This window comes from Mycteria americana, chromosome 5, assembly GCF_035582795.1.
Source record: "Mycteria americana isolate JAX WOST 10 ecotype Jacksonville Zoo and Gardens chromosome 5, USCA_MyAme_1.0, whole genome shotgun sequence".
NCBI classification, from domain to species: domain Eukaryota; kingdom Metazoa; phylum Chordata; class Aves; order Ciconiiformes; family Ciconiidae; genus Mycteria; species Mycteria americana.
Window position 1 is genome coordinate 20834227 of NC_134369.1, and position 22131 is coordinate 20856357.

Below are 22131 nucleotides of genomic sequence, written 5' to 3' on the forward strand. Positions count from 1 at the left end.
CCCAAAATTAAACTTTTCACTAACAAGACACTTCCAACAGAATGTAAATAAACACCATGGCTTGAGCAGTGTTTCTGAAGTCAGTTTATAAAGGTTAGCTCATTTCTGCAATCCCCAAATGACAGAGCGAGTAAAGCTTCGCTCACCATCGAACAGGCTAAAAATACAACATTTCAAGTATTAAATCAGAAGTTTCTAAAGACAATCCATATTTTGATAAATAAACACAAGGGAAACAGTACACAGCTCTCAATATACTGTATATGAAAAGTGGTGTCCAGTTTCAAACTTTTAGCAAGACAGGTGCACAGCCCAAAAGTGTGATCAAAGTAACCCTGAAAACTGTAGCAATCCGGGAGTCCCAAACATTAATCTCTTCTGTGTTTCCCCTCGAATTACTCTGCTGGTCTGAGGCATTTGATTGTTATTTAGTTCTACAGTAGATAATCCAAAAAAACCCCAAGTTCATTCCCATATGGAAACAATTCAAAAGAAGGTTCCGCAGATAAGTCCTTGCTTCTCTGCACTTTATTTTCAATGAGATGCAACTGCAGATCTATTATTCCCTCTGGCACAGAGTTCGTAGCCAGATTAAGTTCAGTCCAAGTCAAGCTGGCTGTGGCTTTCTCTCAGTTTTCCACTTCATGTGTATCTTCACCATCAGATTTCTTATGTTTCCTCATATGTTTGTATTTTTCCACATATGCCTTCACCAGATTAGCTACCTTCATAGGGTTGATCTCTCCACTTTTGCTGTGGCAGATCTACAAGGGATTAGAAAAGGCATTCAGTCAATTAACAGTACTACAGAAGTTCAGGCAGACAACAGATAAATGATAGAGAAGCCCTAAGCTTCCCAGGGGAACTGATTCCTGCATAGGCCCTCGAATCTCATACCAGGATACATAAAGCAGAAAACTCAATAAGGATAAGAGTAATACTTTACTTCAAGCACTCCAGAAATGGCCCAGGGCTTATCTGGGCCACCAATAATACCAACTGAATGCAGAAGCATCTCTGAAAGCAGAATTACTCATTTTTACTACAGGCTTTTCCGTCCAGCCAGTTTTACACAATACATGGTAACCAAGGAAGTGTTGATTTCCCATTTTTCTCATGATTTTGAGGAAGCAATGCTCAGATTAAAAGAATCTGGCAGTTTTGAGGGCCCATTTTGAGATATGGGAGAAAGAGAACAGACTCTACAAAGAACTTTATCAGTGTTCAGAGAAGAGTTCATAGCGACTTCAGCAGCAATTGGTGTTCCTCAGCTCTCCTACAAACTACACTTGAGGTTCATATAGGTCACGTAAAAGACGTGAAATTGCAGCCACTATCTCAGGAATTTTGATTTATGATGGAATTTCTCAGTGATAGCAAGAACGCAGAGCAGGGAGAGAATACAGTTCTACGGGGTATCATTTAACTGCCTTGACCACAAGAGCATTACTTGCTCTCACAAGACAACATTTACCTGCTGATCAGGTCTTTTTTAGCCATGATCTGGTCAGCACTAAGATTTGAGACAAAAGTCAACATCAGCCAAATTGCAAGGCCCTCTTCCAAAGTTCAGGGACACCACAGATGCTCAAGGAATTAACACACAGAGTATTTTCTGACTTTATCAGAAACAGCTTGACGATTCTGGCTGAAGTTCTTAATGAGAGAGATTTGACCATTCTCACCTAAGGCACATACCATGTAACATTTCAGCTCAGGCAGCTTAAGCTTAGTAATGTTCCGGACTACTGAAAAATCACAGAATCACAGAATCGTATAGGTTGGAAAAGACCTTTAAGATCGAGTCCAACCATAAACCTAACACTACCAAGACTACCACTATACCATGTCCATAAGCACCTCATCCAAACGTCCTTTAAATACCCCCAGGCACGGCGACTCAACCACTTCCCTGGGCAGCCTGTTCCAATGCTTGATAACCCTTTCAGTGAAGTAAAATTTCCTAATATCCAAACTAAACCTCCCCTAGCGCAACTTGAGGCCATTTCCTCTCGTCCTATCACTAGTTACTTGGGAGAAGAGACCGACCCCCACCTCTCTACAACCTCCTTTCAGGTAGTTGTAGAGAGCAATAAGGTCTTCCCTGAGCCTCCTTTTCTCCAGGCTAAACAGCCTCAGTTCCCTCAGCCGCTCCTCATAACACTTCTGCTCTAGACCCTTCACCAACTTCATTGCCCTTCTCTGGACACACTCTAGCACCTCAATGTCTCTCTTGTAGTGGGGGGCCCAAAACGGAACAGAGTATTCGAGGTGCAGTCTCACCAGTGCTGAGTACAGGGGAACGATCGCTTCCCTACTCCTGCTGGCCACACTATTTCTGATACAAGCCAGGATGCCATTGGCCTTCTTGGCCACCTGGGCACACTGCTGGCTCATATGCAGCCGGCTGTCAACCAACACCCCAAGGTCCTTTTCCACCAGGCAGCTCTCCAGCCACTCTTCCCCAAGCCTGTAGCATTGCATAGGGTTGCTGTGGCCCAAGTGCAGGACCCAGCACTTGGCCTTGTTGAACCTCATACAATTGGCCTTGGCCCATCGATCCAGCCTGTCCAGGTCCCTCTGCAAAGCCTTTCTACCATCCAGCAGCCCAACACTCCCACACAACTCAGTGTCATCTGCAAACTTACTGAAGGTGCACTCAATCCCCTCATCCAGATCATTGATAAAGATATTAAACAGAACTGGCCCCAACACAGAGCCCTGGGGGACACCGCTTGTGACTGGCCGCCAACTGGAGTAAACTCCACTCACCACCACTCTTTGGGCCTGGCCATCCAGCCAGTTCTTTACCCAGCAAAGAATACACCCGTCCAAGCCACGAACAGCCAGTTTCTCCAGGAGAATGCTGTGGGAAGCATTGGGAAGAAGCTGCGGGAAATATGATCTTCTAAAAGGAACAGTGTGACAGCTCTCATCAATGGCACCACTCACCCCTGCTTAAAGCAACTATTGCTTCACAAGACTGCAGAGTATGAGTCAGAGTCCAAAGATCTGCTACTCAGTTACAGCATGTAATTGCTGAAGCTGGCAAACGCAATTCAAAGTACTGCCACTTATTTAACGATCTGCACAACTCCTCCCCTTCACTTCATTTCACTGTCACCTTACCTTTTGCACTGCTTTTCGAAGAATGTTCTTGTACTCCTCCTTTGTAATCTCCCTCTTCTGGTAAAAAGGTTTAATAGCAAGTTTCACTTCTTCCACAGCCCTTTCCTGCATGTGAAGCTTCTTCATGTACTGCACAGCAGAGAGAAGTTCATTACCTTGTGCTATCTTGGGAATGGTTTCTGAATCTATTTTTCTTAGAAATGCTCTAACAATGAAAATACTCATTTCACAATTTCAATGATCCAAGTAAGAGCTAGCCTTAAAGTGATTTCCTTTACTGTAAATTGCAGTCTTGAAACAAATACCAGTTCATGCTATGAGGAACCGTTGTTTTATGTAACATTTATTCTATGTTTTAGAGAATGTGTTTGAAGCAAGTGGCTACAATGTCCACTTATTAATTTTGGTCTCCTCCTGCCCTTCCAACAGCTCTGAAGTAAACATACATCCATCAAAAGGCATCAGATTCTAAAAGCAGCAAGCTATAGCTGGGAATATAAAGCTTCAGGTAGCTCTAAAGGCATTCTGAAAATTGAGAGGTGCCTATTAATTAAGGATTACAGATGACATCAGAACATATTTATCAAAACAAGTTCATAAAAACTGCTGCTCATAAATGGAGGTTTGCTGGGAAACATATCTTACTGTTTTGTGGTAGAAAGTAAAATAATTGGCTAAAGTTTTTGTTCTTGTGTTAACATCCACTACGCTTAGAGCAGATGATCTGTACAGCAAACCCAAAATTCAGCAGCAAAGGATTAGCAATCCAAAATATCCAAAGTATTTTACTATCTCTGCATTTTCAGTGCTGATAAGCAGCAAGATACAGTCCCACCTCTCTGTAGGACTTATGAGAATTGACATTAATTTCAAAGGTGGAGGGGAAAGGAGAAAACCAGGTGTTTAGAGAAATTTGGACATACTGGCTTCTGGAAAGTCCCTGCCAAAGGTTCATGCAAGAAAGTTTCAGAACTTTAAGAATTATTTTAGATGCTTTAATCCCTCTCTATCTTATTGCGATGAAGCAGTAGAAAGTGGAACCATCAAATGGAGTAAACCCCAAAAGAATTCAAAGAAAGGACTGCCTGCCACTCCTGGATTAGCATAGTCAGTCACCAAAAACAACTATGACAACAGGGGCTGGGAAGATACAATACAGAGAAAGTTAAAAAACCCCAAACTTTAAAAGTTCAAATAAGCAGCTCATTAATGTTATGCATTTGCTACTTGATAGCATTCACTCACTTCCTCGTTTTTCATTTTATCCACTGGAGGTTTGGGTGCTTTGATCTTTTCTTCTGCATTTCCAACAAAAGCAGCTTGGATTCCTGGTTCAGATGCAGTAGCCAGGCTGCCTGGCTCCGGAGTCAGGCTCTGTCCTGCCATGCAGCCAAGCGCTGGAAGACTACCCTGCATGATAAACTGAACCGTGGGCTGGCTGACAGGGGCATAGGGGGGAAGGCTTGAGGGCAGAGGTGGTGTCAAAGGTATATTTTGACAGTACGCCTGTGAAACAGATATCATTTTGTAAATGCTTGTACTTACAAGAGAGGGCATCAGATCAGGACTTTCAGAGCATCTTTTATGCACTCAAACAGGCAAGTAATTACTAGTTTAAATCAGAGAGGCTAATATCCCAGCCATCACCTAGGTCTCTCTGCACCAGGAGCTAGCACCAGCCCCACTCACCTTTTAACTGGTGGACAGCACAGATTGATGGCACGGATCAATGCCACCAGGCCAATTTTTACAGCCTGATCACAATCAGGGAGAAGCTCACAGCTTCTCAAATAGCACCATCTTTCCGCAAGTTACTGCTGAAAACAGAAGCTGCATGTATAGAGAACTAAAAGAAAATGTGCTTCTTCAACTGTAAGGACCACCTGAGAGATTAAATGATTAGAGGATTGCTGAGGTGTATGGGTTATATGAAATGTACCACACGCAGAGGAAGGCGAACTCTGCCATGAGAGGAGGGTGTTGCACGACGAGGGCACAGATGAGGTGGGATGCCTTCCATGACACTTGGGTGCTGGAATAGGAACCAACCTGAGAGGAATCTAGATCAGGAAACATAGGCTCAGGAATCATATAATTGGTTGGAGGAGGCTCATTTAACTGCACCTGATTTAACGTTTGGTTCAAGTCCTCTGCTTTCCAGGCCCCTTCTTTTGCTCGCTGAAGTTTGTAAAATGGCATCCCTAGGTTCCCCAAGAGAAGAAAAAGAAAACATTTAAGAACAAAATAAACCTAATGGGTCAAGGTTCAAAGCCAATTATATTTAAAAAATTTAAAATAAAAAGGATCTAACAACAAAGCTAGCTATTAAAGGATTTTGCTTAGCAGTCATCAACATTTTAAAGCTTCTGATAATACAGGACTTATCATCCCCTTGAGTAATTGCTTGAGTAAACTGGGTTTCCATGAGAGTAACCAATGAGAACCACTCAAGCAACTGTCAACACACACAGCACAGGGTCCCAAGGCAAACTGTTTCTAGCAGCTTTGGCTTAGCAGAGCTCACAGGAGCAAGCTACAGAGATTTGTCACACTCCTTGGTTCTGAGAAATATTTATGAATTCTGAAGGCAAAACAGACGTTCTAGTTAACTGCAGAAAGGGTGGAACGCACACTGCCAGTTCAGAGATCGGGTTGCAATACGCGCTTCACAGCTGAACAAGCTGCCGCTGGCTAGCTGAGCTGTGCTGACAGCATGTCCCCTCTAATTCATTAACACAACTCACCTCATGATTTCAACAAGTGCAAAATGTCAGCTCGCAGGATTGGAAACGACAGGATCATCCCAGCTCAGATGACAGAGCTGTTACACTACAACCAGGTTTAGCCAGGCACTGAAACCCTAAGCCTTATACAGCCTGCTTCAACTGCAGTTTGTTTTCCAACAGAGAGACTTACTTGGAGCTTTTCCGGCAGACAATGTGCCGCCTTCTTCCTCTTGAAGATTCCAGGTAACTCTTTTCACTGGTGCTTTTGATTTCAACACAGGACTCTGAGGTACTACTTCCAGTTCAGGCGTACTGAAATTATCAGTTTTCTCATTTGACACAAGGCACTCGTCTTTAACCTCCTTCACACAATCTGCTATTTTGCTTTTGGACGAGCTCTGAATTGGTGCAGTCTCAGTCGGAGCGTGCATGATAACTTCCTTCTTTGGGGGTGGTTCCATCAGAGATGGACATAATGCAGTATTTTCTATTTTAACTGTAATCTCAAGGTTTGTATTGCTACAGCTACCAAGCACTGCTGGATCACTACTACTCATTAATTCTGTTTCAGCAAAAGAATCCACACTGCCAATTGGAACACAAATGTTTGTGATCTCTGGCACTGGGAATGCAGTTTCACTGGTCACTTCCCGACAGATGGGCTCTACCTTTATAGTTTCTTGGGCCTCTCTCAGTTGAACCGGGGTCTCAGCCTGTATGTCCTCAAATTTGACATTTGGTTGGATGGTTATGGAAAGCTCTTCTAGTACTAGCTCCTCCTTTGGCTCTTGTTTGAAGGAATGGGGTTGCTCCAGACACCTGGACACATTTTCAGCTGGAGGCTTTTGATCCTTTTCTGGTGGAGGAGGAAGTGAGGTCTCTTTTGATCTGCGTTTTCTTTCTTTGGAACGTGATCTCGATCGTGGTCTTTTTTCCTTTGATTTGCTGCTTTTGTGCTCCTGAGATCGAGACGCAGACCGAGACCGAGACCTCCACTTTCTCCTCTCCCGAGACCTGGATCTCGATCTCTTTCTGTCCCTTGACCTCAAGCTATTATCTTTATCATACCTCTCATAGCTTTTGTCTCTCCTGTGTTTCCGCCTTTTAGTCCTCTCAATGCTATTTGATCGGGAACGTTCCCTCCATCTTGATCTTGATCGAGACCGTCTTTTCTTTTTCCTGTTTTCATGAAACTCAGAAGTACTTCCAGGACTACCTGAACGTGACCTAGATTTCCTTCTCTCCCTAGACCAAGAAGTTTTTGCCTTTTTATCCTTGGTTTTATCCTTCATTTTCTTTTTTTTAGATCGTTCGTGACTGCTAGAACCATCAGTAGAAGGCCTCCTGCTCTTGGGTGTGTGTGTTTTGCTATACTCTTCTCCACCTGACCAAGAGGAAGATCTGGAGCTTCGGACCCTTAAGTGTGCTCTATCCCTAGACCCTGATCGGGATCTCTTACGCTCTTTGACAAGTGCCTTTTTCCTTTTCATCTTCTTCTTGCTTCGGGAGCTGGAGTTCGAACAGGATCCGGAACGTGATCGCCTCTCTGTTTGTTCTACCTTGTGGACCTTCTGCTGCCCATCATTCTTTGAGGGACTATCTGGTTCTAGTTTCACATTAATATTGGGTCTAATAAATTCTTCAGCGTTAAAGAACACATTAGGGCCCCCTCTGCTTTCCTCCTTTAAACACTCTGCATTAGAAATTTGCGTAACAGCAGATGAAGTGCAAGGACTGCTTAGAAAGCCTTCCTCATCCATATTGTCTCGTTCTTCGGTATCAGAGATCTGTTCTACAATCCTGCTTTCTACCGTCACGTCATCATGAGACTCTGTGTTACTAGATGGTACGTCAGAGTCAGCCCCAGATCCAAATATATTTTCTACGGTGTAAGGGGTGAAACGACGGACAGTTTGAAATGTTTGAACTTTTGGATTTTCAATGGAAATAGTCCTGGTAATATTAGTTAGCGGGATCCCCGAGCCAAGCCTTTCGGGACTGCTGCTTGCTGAACTCGAGTCTGATCCTGTTGGCTCGAAGGGATCATATATTTCACTTTTGACCTGCTTTTTCTTAACTGAGAAAAGAGATGAAGGACTCTCTTTCTGTTGCACTTTGTCGTCCACAGGGCGGAAGGTGTTACAAAATCCTGGGTTAGACAGTCTGCTGGGATGCCCTGTGTTTCCGGGAATATTGATTTTAAAACTCTCGAAAGAGCTTGGGCCTTTGCTCCTTGAAGTGCTCAGTAGTGATGAACTGCTATACATGCCTGTATCGGTAGAAAAAGATACCCCGCTTGTACGTGCTTGCTGCTGAGATTCCTTGGCATTTGACTTCTGACTTTCCACCTTGCTGCCCTTTCCCGGCTGATTAGTGCTCTCTTTGCCAGTCAGCTGGGTTATACAGGAGCTGGGGATGTCACAGCTTTGGCTTCCTGTGGGTTCTGGCTCCACCTGCTTGCTGCTGGTTTCCTTTTTAATCTTTGGTATCCTGGGAAGCTCAAATATGTCAATTCTCTTGGGAGGTGGTTTTAATGGCTGCCTCACAGTTACAGCTTTTGAGCCAGAATTCAAGTTACAGCTCAGGGGCTTTGAAGATGAGTCAGTGGGTACAAAGTTTTTAGCATTTCCATTAAGTCTGGGCATTTCATCTAACTTGGAGCCATGCCTGCCCAGAGTAGGTATATTCTGAGTCTGAACAGACCTGGGTGTCATTGAATATTCTGATTTTACAGTTGCCTTTTCTGATGTAGTCTGTGCAGGGTTTACTGCAGGCTCAATCCTGCTCAGTGAGGGTGAAGGCGATGAAAACAAGCTTGAGGAGGAGGGTCTGGTGCAAGTACTCAGCCCCAAGGAAACTGAAGGTCCAGCAATGGAGCTGCTTGCTGTGGTCCCTGAGTGCACTGTACGTGGTTGGGTGTTATGTCCTGAACCATCATCCACTCTCGAGTCATTCGCTGATTTTCTATGAAGTGGAGCTATGGCATACAAGCAAACAATTAAGCTTTTCAGTACATATCTGGACATTTTCCCCCAACATTAAAAGAAGTACTGAGCTAATTATTTTAAGTTCCACTTTGGTCTGCAGACATACCACACAGTAATAAGGCAGTCCAATAGTTCTTTTGGTCAGATGCTCAAGGTTTAATGCCAGAAAACTGCATCTTTGAGGTAAACACTAATATTTAGGAAATAAATTATTCTGTTCTGTAGATATCACCAGATTTGTGTTTATTATCCTGTAGTTGCTGATAGATAAAAATTACTATAACAGAGGATGTTATAGGTACTTATTTTAAGAATAAAGCTCTAAGTTTCAATTTGAAGAGATTCTTTCCAAATAATACCATGCCAAGGGAAGACACAGCTGAAGATGCTAGCACATATTCTAGAGTTCTACTTTTGCAAAGAAACTTCTTGCCAAGGTCCTCTTCAAACCGAAGTACAGTTCACAGGCACGGTACCAATGCATGACAAATGCCAGAAGAATTAGGTACTAAGATATGTCTGCTCTATCCAGTCCTCCATTTTCTATAACAAAGCATGAAACTACAGTGCAGTACTTTTGAAAGAAGAAAACTACCTATTAAAACCAAAATCCTCCAGTAACATCTCAGCTCTGCAATTAAACCAGAGACAAGTAACACAATTTCAGAGCATACGTAAGAATCTCATTAGACGGATTACTGCTGGCAACTACTGAATCTATCCTACATACTCAAATGCATAAGAGTATCCCTATGTTTGAAGCTATGCAGCCTGTAGGACCAGGGCAGACGTGGATGAAACAAAGAGGCTAATTGCACTATGAAGTGCCAAACCCTTACCTGCCTTCTTTGCCGTCAGCGAACCATCTCTGTTGATGACCACATCCGAACTACTCATCATAAGAAAGCTCTGTCCAGACAGGATACTTCCCAACAGATCAGGCACAGGGGCAGCTTCTGCTTCTTGATCAGGACTCAAGGCAGGCACACTGCTTCTGCATGTTTCAGAGGGGTTATATTTCCTTTACTCTTACAGCACTTGTTCTATACACACACACGTTACATTAAAAAGAAACCAAAATCAAGGGTATAAACAGAGGTCAGCCAGGGAAGTTCACTTGTAGTTTTGGCTTCGCTAGAGTCATTCAGCCCCCATCTCCCTCTGACAAACAGAAGGTGAAGCTTTTACTGACTTCCCACAGGAGCACCACACGAAAGGAAAGCATGCAATCATACCAGAGACCTTTGGTAAGCAAATGCTTTTAATCTTATTTAAGAGTGGTGCTCACTGTGTTGTGTATCAAGATTAACTTTCCAGTGCATTTAAGATGCATTTTTGAAGCATCTTTGTGCTTCAAACTTCAAAAGTGCTTAAACCATTGTTCAGCACTTCAGAGATACTTCCATCCCAGCTGCCTCTCTTCCCCCCCACCAAATCACAATCACAAATGTATTACTCAGGCCTACACTGCTATCTAAAAAAATGGATGCAGCTTGAACCAGTGTTTAGCATCAGTCAGAATACACATAGGTGCCTACTGGTAGGGTAGCTAAGAGCATGGCATAGGAGGAATTACACTGAAAAACAGCTGCAATGCTCCCACACACAGGACAACACAAACGCTCCCCTTTATGCATTACTCAATCTTATGAAAATGGTTTAACTTAAATTCTCTGTTCTTGAAATATGGACTGAAAAGGTTTGAGTGTTTTTGGTGTTGGGGTGTGGCTTTTTGTTCTTCTTTGTGTTGGTGGGATTTTGAGGTTTGTTCTGTTTGGGTTTAAAAAAAAAACAAAACCAAAAAACAAACAAAACAAAACAAAAACAACCTTCAAAAGGGACCAATAGACCCAGCTTTTCAAGGGAGCTACATTTCATTTCTGTATGACAACAAAGCAAGCTTTCCAAACATAATGTACACCAAAAACCTGTAATAACATACAACAGAAAGACAACACGGGAAGGCTAAAAGAATTGGCCACCTAGGCCAGACCAGGAAACTCGCTGTAGTCCAGGCAAATCAAACCTTTAGAAAAGCTGAATTTCAGCTAAACAGTTCTACCTTCTAAACAATGTGCTACTCAAGTACTCAGAGGACATGGAAAGCTTCCTGAAAGGCTTCCTTCAGGACTGAGATGGGAAGGTAGAGAAATATTCCAAGTTATCATAAAAATATACTATCTTAATCCTGAGAAACCAGCCTTCGCCATAAGTCAGATGTAAAGTCAGGTTTACAGTCATGTAAACCTCTCAACACCTTTAATCATTTAAGCTGAGCTCCCTCCATTTCTCCTAGTCTTCAGCTCCCTCAGCCTTGCAGTTTTCTGTGACTCGTAGTACCTGCCTCAGTCATTTTCCCCATCCCTTTTCTTCTCATCATGCTCCTGCTCCCTGTGTCCTACCTCTCTGCATTGTGCCCTACACCCCAGTCCTGAAAACCCACTGTGGTTATCAGGGGTTGCCACTGTGGGAGGCACCCAGCAATGTTCCCTGGTGCTGACAGGCAGAGGGGCACACAATTTGCACACACACAGACATCTGTCAGACAGCAAAGCAACCGTTAAATTGCAGGATAAAACAAAGAGTTTTCTCTCAATTTTCTGAGTGCCCACAAATGGCAGAGGAATTGGGTGAGGTGGGTACATCCCTCATCTCCTCCTCTGGATGTGCAATTAGATTCCCCGGACCTCTCAAATCAGCAAGTGGTTTTTTAAAGGTTAATGAGACTGGGATTTAAAACATACTAATGGGGTTACTAAATAATCCCAAAACAGAAAGCAAGAAGAGCCAGATTAGGGTAGAAATACCAATTTGAAATTTCAGTGCAATAGTTAGAGCTACTAGGAAAGACTAAGTGTGTGTCCTTCAACATAAAAAAAGAATTATTGCATAAAATGCTGTGGTTATTTATCTACACATGTGCAGGCATGCACACACACATACTTTCAAAATACTCAGGGTAAGAAGAGTTAAACCAGGATGATCACCGAGTTTGCTCTTTTGTTAGGGTCATTAGACAATTAAGAAAAATAAAATAAAATAACTTGATGGATTTTTACCTGGGAAGTCCCACAGAAATAGGTCTAGCTACAGGACGGTGAGACCTCAGTGCTGACTGGGAGAGAACTCTCCTTTTGGCACTCACTGGTGAACCTGGATTTGCTGCAACCTCTTCGTTACTGTGGGTAAAACACACACACACACGAACCCTGAACTTGTCTGAATGTTTTTCATGTCAAATAGATGAAGTAGATAATACTACTAGGACAGATATGGTTAGAGAGCATCTTTTGTTTTATTATGATTAAAAAAGATCTGTGCAATATACTTATTTTTTGTGGCTACATAAATAGAACAGGATAACTTAGCCAGCAGAAATTCAAGTGTAGATTTTTATTTTTAAAATATTAAATGGATAATTTCCTTTTATGAAAGGATCAAAAAGACTTATTCAGTGGAAAATTATATTTCACCAACAATAATTTCAAATTTATTGAAAATAAATCTGCATGAAAATTTATTTTCATCCCCCTCCCCAAAATCCAAACCTTAAGAGTGACACAAACTATGGCACAGTAAGACCATAGTAAGACCACTGAATTTAAAGTGTCTGGAAAAGCAAAGATGGGAAAAGGAAAAACATGGAAAATTCCACAGGTCCATTTAATTCTGTGTGAATTCACTGTTTATTGTATACCAAATACGCTATCTTCACTTAAAATAAGTAAATAGAAAATGACTGATTAGGATCCGACTCCTTCAGATTCTAGCCTTTGAAAAACCCCATGGATCTTATTAACTGTTTTCACAAGGCTTATTATTTCAGCAAAACTCTTTAAAGAAGGCTGATTCTTTAAGAGCTCAGCAACTCGTCCAAGAAGGAAAGAACAGGCCAATGTGTTATGAGCTGTGTATCCAAAGCTGTCTTCAGATGCAAGATCTGCACTCTGCAAAAACTCACATGTACAAACAACCCAACACTTGTGAAATTATCAGGTCCCTGATAACAATCCAGAGATATCTTACCTTTCATAAGGATCCAACTCATATGGATCTCCAAACACAGACAGAGAAGCTGCACCGATATCGGCTCTCATCAGACCAAGTGAGGGCTCTGTTGGTTTGTACATGGAAGGAATCGAGGCCCCACGCACAGGTTTACTAAGACCAAGAGTTCTTGCAATACGGGAACGAGTACTAACCTCATTTTTCACCTGCACAAAGAGATTGGGTTATTTGTATGTTAGGGCAGGAATGTACCCTGGGCTTAAAGCCCCAAATTCTTCACTTAGGCCAAGTACAGTCATCAGGTTACTACCATCGGTAGCAGAAGTGGTGTGCATTTATTGCCTATATTTGTTTTAAAGCATTTATTAAACTTCTAACGATGGCCTATAAGTCACTTCATACAGAGACTGCACGTATCAAGTTTAAGTGACCAGATAAGTTAAGTTCTAAAAATCTTTAATAATGCCATTCAAAATTGTCAATTCCTTATTAAAGGCTGGAGGGACAGTTCTGGCTGTAGGATGTAAACTCTAGTTAAGGTAGCTGAGGACAAAAGTCAAGCTGATGCAGAGTATTCAGTATAGTTCACGTGAGAACACTATCCACAACCAAAAGGGATTTTGAGAGCCCTTACGGCTGATTAACTGGGTTTGCAACAACACAGACGCAAACATCCATAGCTTATTAAAAAGAATAGGTGGTGGCAATTTTAACTGAGCTTGCATCAGTACCAAGGAAACACTACAGCTGTAATGGCAAGGCATAACACAAAGCATAACACAAGGCATAACACAAGCAGGACATGCTTTACAGTGTGATCCCTGCAGTTCAGGTAACAGGATTTGTCAGCAAACCCAGTAGGCCTGCCTGGAAGTTGCAATTCGTTTCCACATACAGCATCTTTCTGAAGTACACTGGACACATCCTGCACATACTCCCACCAGAAAAAGGTTCTCTGCTATCATTGTAAGACAGTATTTTTTCCATTGAATCCCATGTTATAGTGCTTTTACAGATGGCTGAAAAATGGCAGATACTGACACTGGCAGAAACGCACATGTGATCTTACTCTCATCTTTTTCCCCCTTCTCCTCTTCAGACGCTTGCGTCTCTTCATCTGTGTCCCTGAACTCTTCTTCCCAGCAGAAGATTTCGTCTGAGTTCTTTTTTTGCCTCCTACTTTCTTCCTCCTACCTGATGGGACAAAAGACAACCAAGTATCTGGCTAAGTTCTGGCACTGCATTTTACCCTGTCCTCCCTTCTTCATTTCCCACATGGCACACAAAGCAGCTCAAAGAGACCTACAGTGTGCTGCAACAGTATAAAACAGCAGAGCAGAAAAAGTGAAATCATTGGGATTTATTTAGAAGCAACCTTCAAGACACTTCTGGGCAGAGGCAGTATGGGAAAAGAAAAAAATGTTGTATACTTCTGTAACTGCACAGGTGTGGCAGCATATAGCTGACCCAGAGTATTTTGTATGATTCAGGCTCATCTTCCTAAAGCTTTTATTCTTGCTGATGGGTGCCACAGAAAGTGTCCGATGCCCTTACCTGTTTTTCTCTTCTGCCTAGTAGGAGCCCGTGGTGTAAGAGGACGCTGGTAGATGGCTGTGTTTAGGCCTGCTACAACTGCCTCAATTGTTTCATCCAGAAGAGAGGACATGAGGTACCTTGGCACATGCTGCATGGGGAATTAGAAGTTACATGATACAGGTCAGGAACAAGTTAGTTATGAAATTGATGCATTTGATGAAAAATGGATTTGAGATTCAAATGAGAAGCACTCGTGTCACCAAGCTGCCAGTTAAGCAATTATGTCACCTTTCTCACCTATCGACTGTCATATTAACCTTGCTTTTCAGCCTCCCTCAGTATTACAAGCTATGGCTAGCTTAACTCTGACTCTTTAAATGAGAGCAATCCCCGAGACTGATATTTTCTCAATGAAAAAGTTCACTTAAGAACTTTCTCAAATCCACCTAACTGACCTCTGGCTCATCACACAGCAAAGCACAATGAGCAAAGACTGAAAAGCCAACACAGTACAGGTCCCCTGTCTTAAACTCCTCATTCTTTAGGTCAGGTTTACCTAATGCTGTGAAACATGTCCAGAGGCAGCATTTCAAACACACAGCTCAGAGAACTCGCTGAAATGGCAGGTGTGAGTCCTCCTCCAGAGCATCACTTCATTGCAATAAGTAGGGGGCTGCTCCTACAAGGTTCAAATTTCTCTTCCTCTCTATACTCAAGGGTCAACCACATTTAAACAAACACATTTGAAGCATATGGATTCTGAACCACCAGGTTTGTTTCTTCCTGCAGTTGGAAAGACATTAACAGCAGGCTTCTCTCAACAGCTGTGTTAAGCTGGCCATGCCCACACCAACCATATTCCTAAAATGTCAGTCATAGAATGATTGGAAGGGGTTGGGTTGGAACTGGGTTGGAAGGGACCTTTAAAGATCATCTAGTCCAACCCCCCTGCCATGAGCAGGGACATCTTCCCTACCCCCTCTCCTTTCTTCAAGCAACTACAATGCATCAAGAATTGATAAAGCTTCATATGAGTGTAGCAGATGCAAAGATGCCTCTGATGTTACAGATTACTCACTGCGCTTACTTTCTACCAGAGCATATGCATCAGATCCTTGTACATTTACGAAATGTATACATGGCACAAAAACTAGAGGAGAATGACTTTACAAGTATCTTGCAGTGGCAAAGAAGCTTCAAACTGCAAAATGTTTGAAAACAGAATATACCAACAGAAATATATGCTTCAATTCATCTTACTGTGGAAGTAATTTTGCCAGGCTTCTCTGTTAGTGTCACTAATGCATGCTCCAAACTATTTTACTGAGCTATTTTTATTAGAATACCATTGTTTAAGTACCATGGGTACCAATAAATACTACATAAGGTTCTCTGATTTGGAGGAGAACAGGATGGAGTAAGGAAAGCCCTGAACATTAGCCTAAAAATATTTATTTTTCTAGAATGACCTAAAATAGTGCATCTAGTTAAACACAACTAGTTTAGGGACCTACAGAACAACAGATGAATTACAAAACAAACCGCCTCCCTGAATACTAAAGCTTTCCAAGGATCTGAAATCAGCATCTCCCTATGCTTTGAGGACAACAGCTTACACGCTCCTTAACCAGTGGAATTAAGCTTCAGACAGCTCAAGGTACGAGCTAGAATAAGATGCACTTTTATTCAGAGACAAAGGGACTACATAGTAGTGCCTTCCTAGGTATAGTTTGTAATAATCTCCACAGACTGAGAAGTGGAGCTAGTAATGGCTTCTTGAATGGGAAGTATTGGGCTCCCAGACTTATGTTACTATGCAATGGTAAAGTCCCTAGGCACCACCTCTCTCATCTGCAGGAGACAGCTACATGCTATTTTTAAAACAACAGGTAGGGAAAGAAAGAAAAGCACTAGCAGTTACCTTCCGCAGCCTTTCACCTCAAACACCACTCTTCTAGTTATTTTTTTCAAGATATAGCCCTGACAAATCAGATGTAATTGCTTAACAACAACGCATCAAATCATTCATCAAGTTTTTATATTTTATTAATTCTTCCAAAGTTGAAATTAAAAGGCCTGGGTTTGGAGACAGGGCAGTTGGCAGCCAAATAAGATCACCTCCACCATGGAGGACATAATGAATTGAAGGACTGCTAAAGCACTCTGGGAAGTCCTTAAATCAAGGGAAAAAAACACGATAAAAACTTAAGCTGAACTAGATCTTAGTTCATGGCACCTATTTCAAACTGTACTTACTGCTGTAATTCAGATCATTTGGGATTTGCTACAAATTTCTCTCCTCCCGCTTAAAATGATTTTGATGAGAAATTTAACAGGTAAACTCTGGGGAGCTAATTAACAGTAGACTGTTCTTTCCAACCAGCAGGAAGGTAAGATAATGGAAAATTTCCACTTTTCCCCCCAGATTTTGGCATTTTGTTTTGTTTTCCTTAAGCCTGTCTTTATTTACCTTTATTTCTTCTGCCTGAAGTTACAGAATATAGAAGTGTAGCTCATGAAGTTGAGGCACTTCACAATCTCAAGTGCATTTCCTTTTTCTTTCTCACCTGACCTTTACAACTGGATTACTAGGGCAAGCTTAATCTGCCAGACCTTCTACCTCCAACTCAGTCTTTTCCCAGTCTGCACTTCACACTCCAAGGAAATCCTTTGTAGCAGACCCAACCTGAAATCCATAGCCAACTGACCGACTGGAAGTAGTATTTAGGTTTTATCCACTCTTCTCTTCTCCCTCTTTTCTACATTTTCTTGTCTGTGGAAAAATACTGACTTAATACAATCAAAATGGCATGTTATTGTCAGATGAAACCAAGTTTATTTTCATAGAATTATGGAGTAATTCAGGTTGGACAGTGTCTTGGGGTGTCCCTCAAAAGGGTCTGACCTTTCTGTTCACTGGTCAACACTGAATTCAGACCGGGTTGGTTAGGCCTTTCTTCAGGTGGGTGCTGAAAGCCACCAAAGACAGAGGTTTCAAAAACTGTCTAAGCAACCTATTCCCATGGTTGACCATCCCCAGGCAAAAAACAATTTTCCTTATGTCAAGTCAGATCCTCCTCTTCCTTTCTAAAGTTGTAGAATTTCACACATTTCTACCAAATTCAACAGCAGCATTAATGAAGAACCAATTAACATATCACTAGTCCCATGGAGGTTATTTACAGGCTCTACTTCCACTAAGTCACCATATGCTCCTGTGCAACTTAAGGCTTTTTACATTTATGCAAGTGACAGGTAGAGTGCTTTGGCTAAAGCCAGAGCGAAAAGCAGGCAGGAGATCCCCAAGTCTGAAAGTTCTCAGTTTGCAGCATACTAATTGTTACCTAAAGGATTGTAATTATCCCAGCTAATAGAAACATCCAGAAACATCTCAGCTGCAGTCATCTTCAGTAAACAGTTCCATGAGTAAAGGATTTGAGGGACCTTGGGTGTTTGGGATACTTTCTTGCACAGATTCTCTGATACCTGTTAGTGTGGTTGAACTCACACTGCCACATCACTGAGGACACTAGCATCTGGGTTTTTTCTCTTCAACAAGAGGCTGATTTTCACAAACATAGAAACCTTAAAAATATTCAATTTTTCTCTTCAGTTTGGCTGAAGGTGGCCAACAGGTTCTACTGCTATAGGAAAGGGGGTAAGAGGACAAACAAGCAAATACACAAGTGTCAAATAAACATGCCCTGTCTCTGCAAAAAAGTATGCTAAAAAAGCAGAAGTGGTGCACAAACTGTGCATTAACTGCCACTGGGAATAAAAATACAATTTTGCTCCCAGCTGAGGTGATAAAAATACAGATTAAGAGAGGGAGCTACTGCAGATTTCAAAATAGAGAGTCTTGATCATGTGCTGCACTCAATTTGCACATGTTCTACATCTCAATTTAAAAGAACTCCACAACCACTAACCATTGTGCTATGGACAGTCAACACAGACAGCTGAGCTACTTAAGGGGGGGACTTATTTCAACTCTTCCACAAGGTTCTTCCAGAGGTTCATTAGCAAATAATCGTAAATACCTGAATTTGTTGCGCTGTTGTTATCCGGTTTCTGTTCACTGTTGCCCTAACTCGTTCGCTCTGCCGAGTTCTGGCTATAGCTCGGGTTCGGATGTGAGGGCGTAGCCTACTGGTGGTAGGAATAACATCAGCCACGAGGGTAGCAACCTCTTCTTCACTGACATGATCTGTATCTTGAAAGAAGAGATGCCCAGGTCACATTTCTTTCTACAGGTGAAAGCATTTCAAGAATTTTGGACCAAAAAAAAAAAAAAATCAGTATTCCCTTTCTTAAACCAGTCATCTCCAAGGGCAGACATTATCCTCTCAAAAGGAAATGAGCACAGACACCACTGCTTCAGACTGTTACACAGAAAGATGATTTTCTAGGTAACAGAAATTGCTGCTACCTTGGCAATCTGAGGTCAGGATACTAATAAATTCTTTCCAATGTAATACAATGCAGTTGCACTACGGTGCTCGGCTTGCCTCAGGAACGTTAAAGAATGCTTATAAGAAGCAGCTCCACAGGTTGTAACTAGAGGTGAAAATCTTAATAAACAAATCCTCTTATCAGTCAAGAGTTCAAGTCAACTCTTCAGGTTCAAGAGAGAATGCCTATCAAAACAATTATTTAAAACAGGTAAAACCAGAGGTTAAACATCTTTTCAAAACAGCACATGCTTTGCATCATTTAAGTCAGGAGAAAATATTTACTTTGACTGGATACCACGAAACCCTTACCTGCAGCAGCACTGACACTCATGGGGGCACAGGCTGGACAGAACCATTCATCTACAGGGACTTCACTCAGAGGTGGATTAAGGCATTCCATGTGATAACTTGAGAAAAGAAAAAAAGTAAAATAAAAATCAAACAATGTGCTCCTTACCAAGGTGTTGTGGTTTAGCCCCAGTCGGCAATTAAGTACCACACAGCCACTCGCTCACCCTCCCCCCCCGGTGGGATGGGGGAGAGAATCGGAAGAGCAAAAGTAAGAAAACCCGTGGGTTGAGATAAGAACAGTTTAATAATTGGAACAAAATAACAGTAACAATAATAATAATAATTCTAATGAGAAGGAAAACAACAAGAGAGCGAGAAGGGAACAAAACCCAGGAGAAAAAAAACCAAACAGTGATACAACCTCTCACCACTGCCGACCAACGCCCAGCCAGTCCCCGAGCAGCTATCGCTACCCCCCGGCCAACTCCCTCCAGTTTATATACCAAGCATGATGTCATATGGTATGGAATAGCCCTTTGGTCAGTTTGGATCAACTATCCTGGCTGTGCCCCCTCCCAGTTTCTTGTGCACCTGGCAGAGCAGAGGAAGCTGAAAGGTCCTTGACCAGTGTAAACACCACTTAGCAACAACCAAAACATCAGTGTGTTATCAATATTATTCTCATACTAAAATGCAAAACACAGCACTATACCAGCTACTAGAAAGAAAATTAACTCTATCCCAGCTGAAACCAGGACACAAGGGAAGAGAGCCTTTTGCCTCTATCCACACGCTACATAAGGCGGACACATTTTCTTAAGCTTGAAACTATGGTCTACGCATCTGCTTCTACCAATCTCTAGAGAAACGATGCTACCTGATAGTTATACAAGGGTCTTCAATTCTAGATGGTATTTTGATCACTTTAGGCCCAAAAAAACCTCAGAAAAGTGAGCGTTTTTCCCTCGCTGTGTGGTGTATTGCTTGCCATTTGAACCCAAGCTACAAGAAATGTGCAGAGCCAAAACTGATGGTGGCAAAGGAGAGAAGTATTGAGGTGCTGGGGAGACAGACAATCAGGAAACAACATCAGTTTCCTGCAAACCAACATAATATTAACATTACTGCTACTTATGAACATTTTATTTTGCACGACTAGACACAGGTCATCTGCAAATCCTTGTTACGTTGAATAAACGCATTGCATCCCACGTATACCCAGCATGATTAAGACAACTGGTGATAAGGATTTCCGTGCACAAGCTAGGATTAACTGCACAAGCTAGGTTGCAGAGCATTGGTCAGTCACTGACTTCATACAGCTGCTTGCAGGACTGGAGACTAACCACACTGGCTTCCAAACACCATCAGACTGAGAACCATCCTTGTCCTTATCAAATCTCAAAGAGAAAGAAGAGAGCATGATGCTCGCTTAGGTAGGCCTTTTGCAATGTTCTCTACCCAACAGGCTGAGCTACTAGGCTGAACAGTCTCACCAACCACTTACAGAGAAGCTACCCAGGAAAGCCTTTCAACATTACCTGACTTGGGTTCTGTAATTTATGTGTTCAATTCCATTTTCAGCATTTAAAACCCAGCCAAAGCAACACGTGTCAGTAGCACAGAATTTTTGAAGCAACTCATGTTCAAGTTACACTGCTAAAAAGCTTTAAAACAGATTTCCCAAGTAAATGAGATGCTTCCGTGAAAACCAAATGCTTAGACCCAGTTCCATAGGCAAGGAACATGGGGAGACCACAGCCTTCAAGTAAGAGTTTCAGCTTCAAATTACCACCATTTCTATCACCAACTTTGTTCTTTTTCTAAAAGGGGAAACCCTACTGTTATTTCTGATGTTGTACAGTGTTTAACTCTGAAACAAGTAAAGGAAAAAGAGCGAAGCTCTCTGCTGCACCTTCCCATGCCAAAATTCACTGCCTGATAACATATCAGGATGCAAGGAAAGGGAAGGAACATCCATCTGATGCTGTAATCCCATTTTATAGCAATACACAAAAACCATAGAGAGACTACAGCTGTTAATCTACCTTCCACCCATCACCCCAATTTCAGATTGCGTCTTTCAAACCTGTTCCCAACCACGTTATGATAAACTCGATTTACAGCTAAACTGTCAAAAACGCCAATATTATGTTTATACTAAAATATATTGTCAATACAAAATAGAATATCATGTTCTTCTGCATGAAAGAGTACACCTTAGCAGATGAGATTTTTACACTCTTTCAGAGACTTAAGATGATGAAGTTGAAAAACTATGTTTGCAATAAATCATTACTTCAAAATTAGAGTAGCAAAGTATTTTCCTTCTCTGGGAAAGGAGAGTTTGTTCTCCAACTGCCAGCTACCAGGAATGAGATCATTTCCCCAAAGTAGTATTCTGACAAGTAATATTGTTAGGTTCAGGCTAAAGTCATAATGAAAGTATTTGTAGCAAGAACTTCATTACATACTTTTCAAATTATTTCTGGGAGTTCTGAAGTCACGTTATGACCCACTTGACAAGCAAAGACTTTCAGCCCTTAAAACTTTGGACATTGGAGAACCTATTGCAACAGCTATCTAGAGTCCCCTGAATAGGAAAAGAACGTCATCACGCAGAAAATCATCACAACAAAACTCAATGCCAGATCTTACAGAAGAATAAGGCGATACTTGTTTTACAAAAAACCCTCAGAGTAAATTTATTTTACTCACACTTATTCTCTCAGGTTCATTTATCTGCTGCCCAGCACAGCAAGCACGTCTCCTCTGTGACTACCCCACATTCCCACGTGCCCTTGCATAATAGGTATGAGGCTCTGCAAGTAGAACCGAACAGTGATGAGAATGATGGTTCACCTAGCTTGGAGGTGTTGCCGAGGTTAAGTCAGCCTATGTTCTGCATCAAAAGTGCTTCCATAAAGAAAAAAAGATGGGCCATTGTCATAGGAGACTCCCTTCTGAAGGGAACAGAAGGCCCAATATGCCGACCTGACC

The 22131-nt window shown here is 41.9% G+C and overlaps 1 protein-coding gene across 4 annotated transcripts in view; it reads right to left on the reverse strand.

Moving 5' to 3' along the window:
• Positions 1–71: 71 nt before the first annotated feature.
• The window catches only part of PHRF1 (PHD and ring finger domains 1), a 38038-nt gene continuing 15978 nt past the window's right edge, over positions 72–22131 (reverse strand). For 2 of the 4 annotated variants that reach the window (XM_075502380.1, XM_075502378.1), the window contains exons 7-18: positions 19150–19247; positions 18427–18599; positions 14405–14534; positions 13908–14044; positions 12869–13056; positions 11902–12021; positions 9682–9836; positions 6046–8832; positions 5254–5330; positions 4375–4635; positions 3130–3258; positions 72–764 (exon numbers count right to left, since the gene is read on the reverse strand). In XM_075502380.1, coding sequence (XP_075358495.1) covers positions 630–764; positions 3130–3258; positions 4375–4635; positions 5254–5330; positions 6046–8832; positions 9682–9836; positions 11902–12021; positions 12869–13056; positions 13908–14044; positions 14405–14534; positions 18427–18599; positions 19150–19247 — 4390 coding nt within the window. In that variant the 3' untranslated portion in view covers positions 72–629. The remainder of the gene's footprint in view (positions 765–3129; positions 3259–4374; positions 4636–5253; positions 5331–6045; positions 8833–9681; positions 9837–11901; positions 12022–12868; positions 13057–13907; positions 14045–14404; positions 14535–18426; positions 18600–19149; positions 19248–22131) is intronic. The other 2 variants (XM_075502381.1, XM_075502382.1) reach the window with 2 other exon arrangements.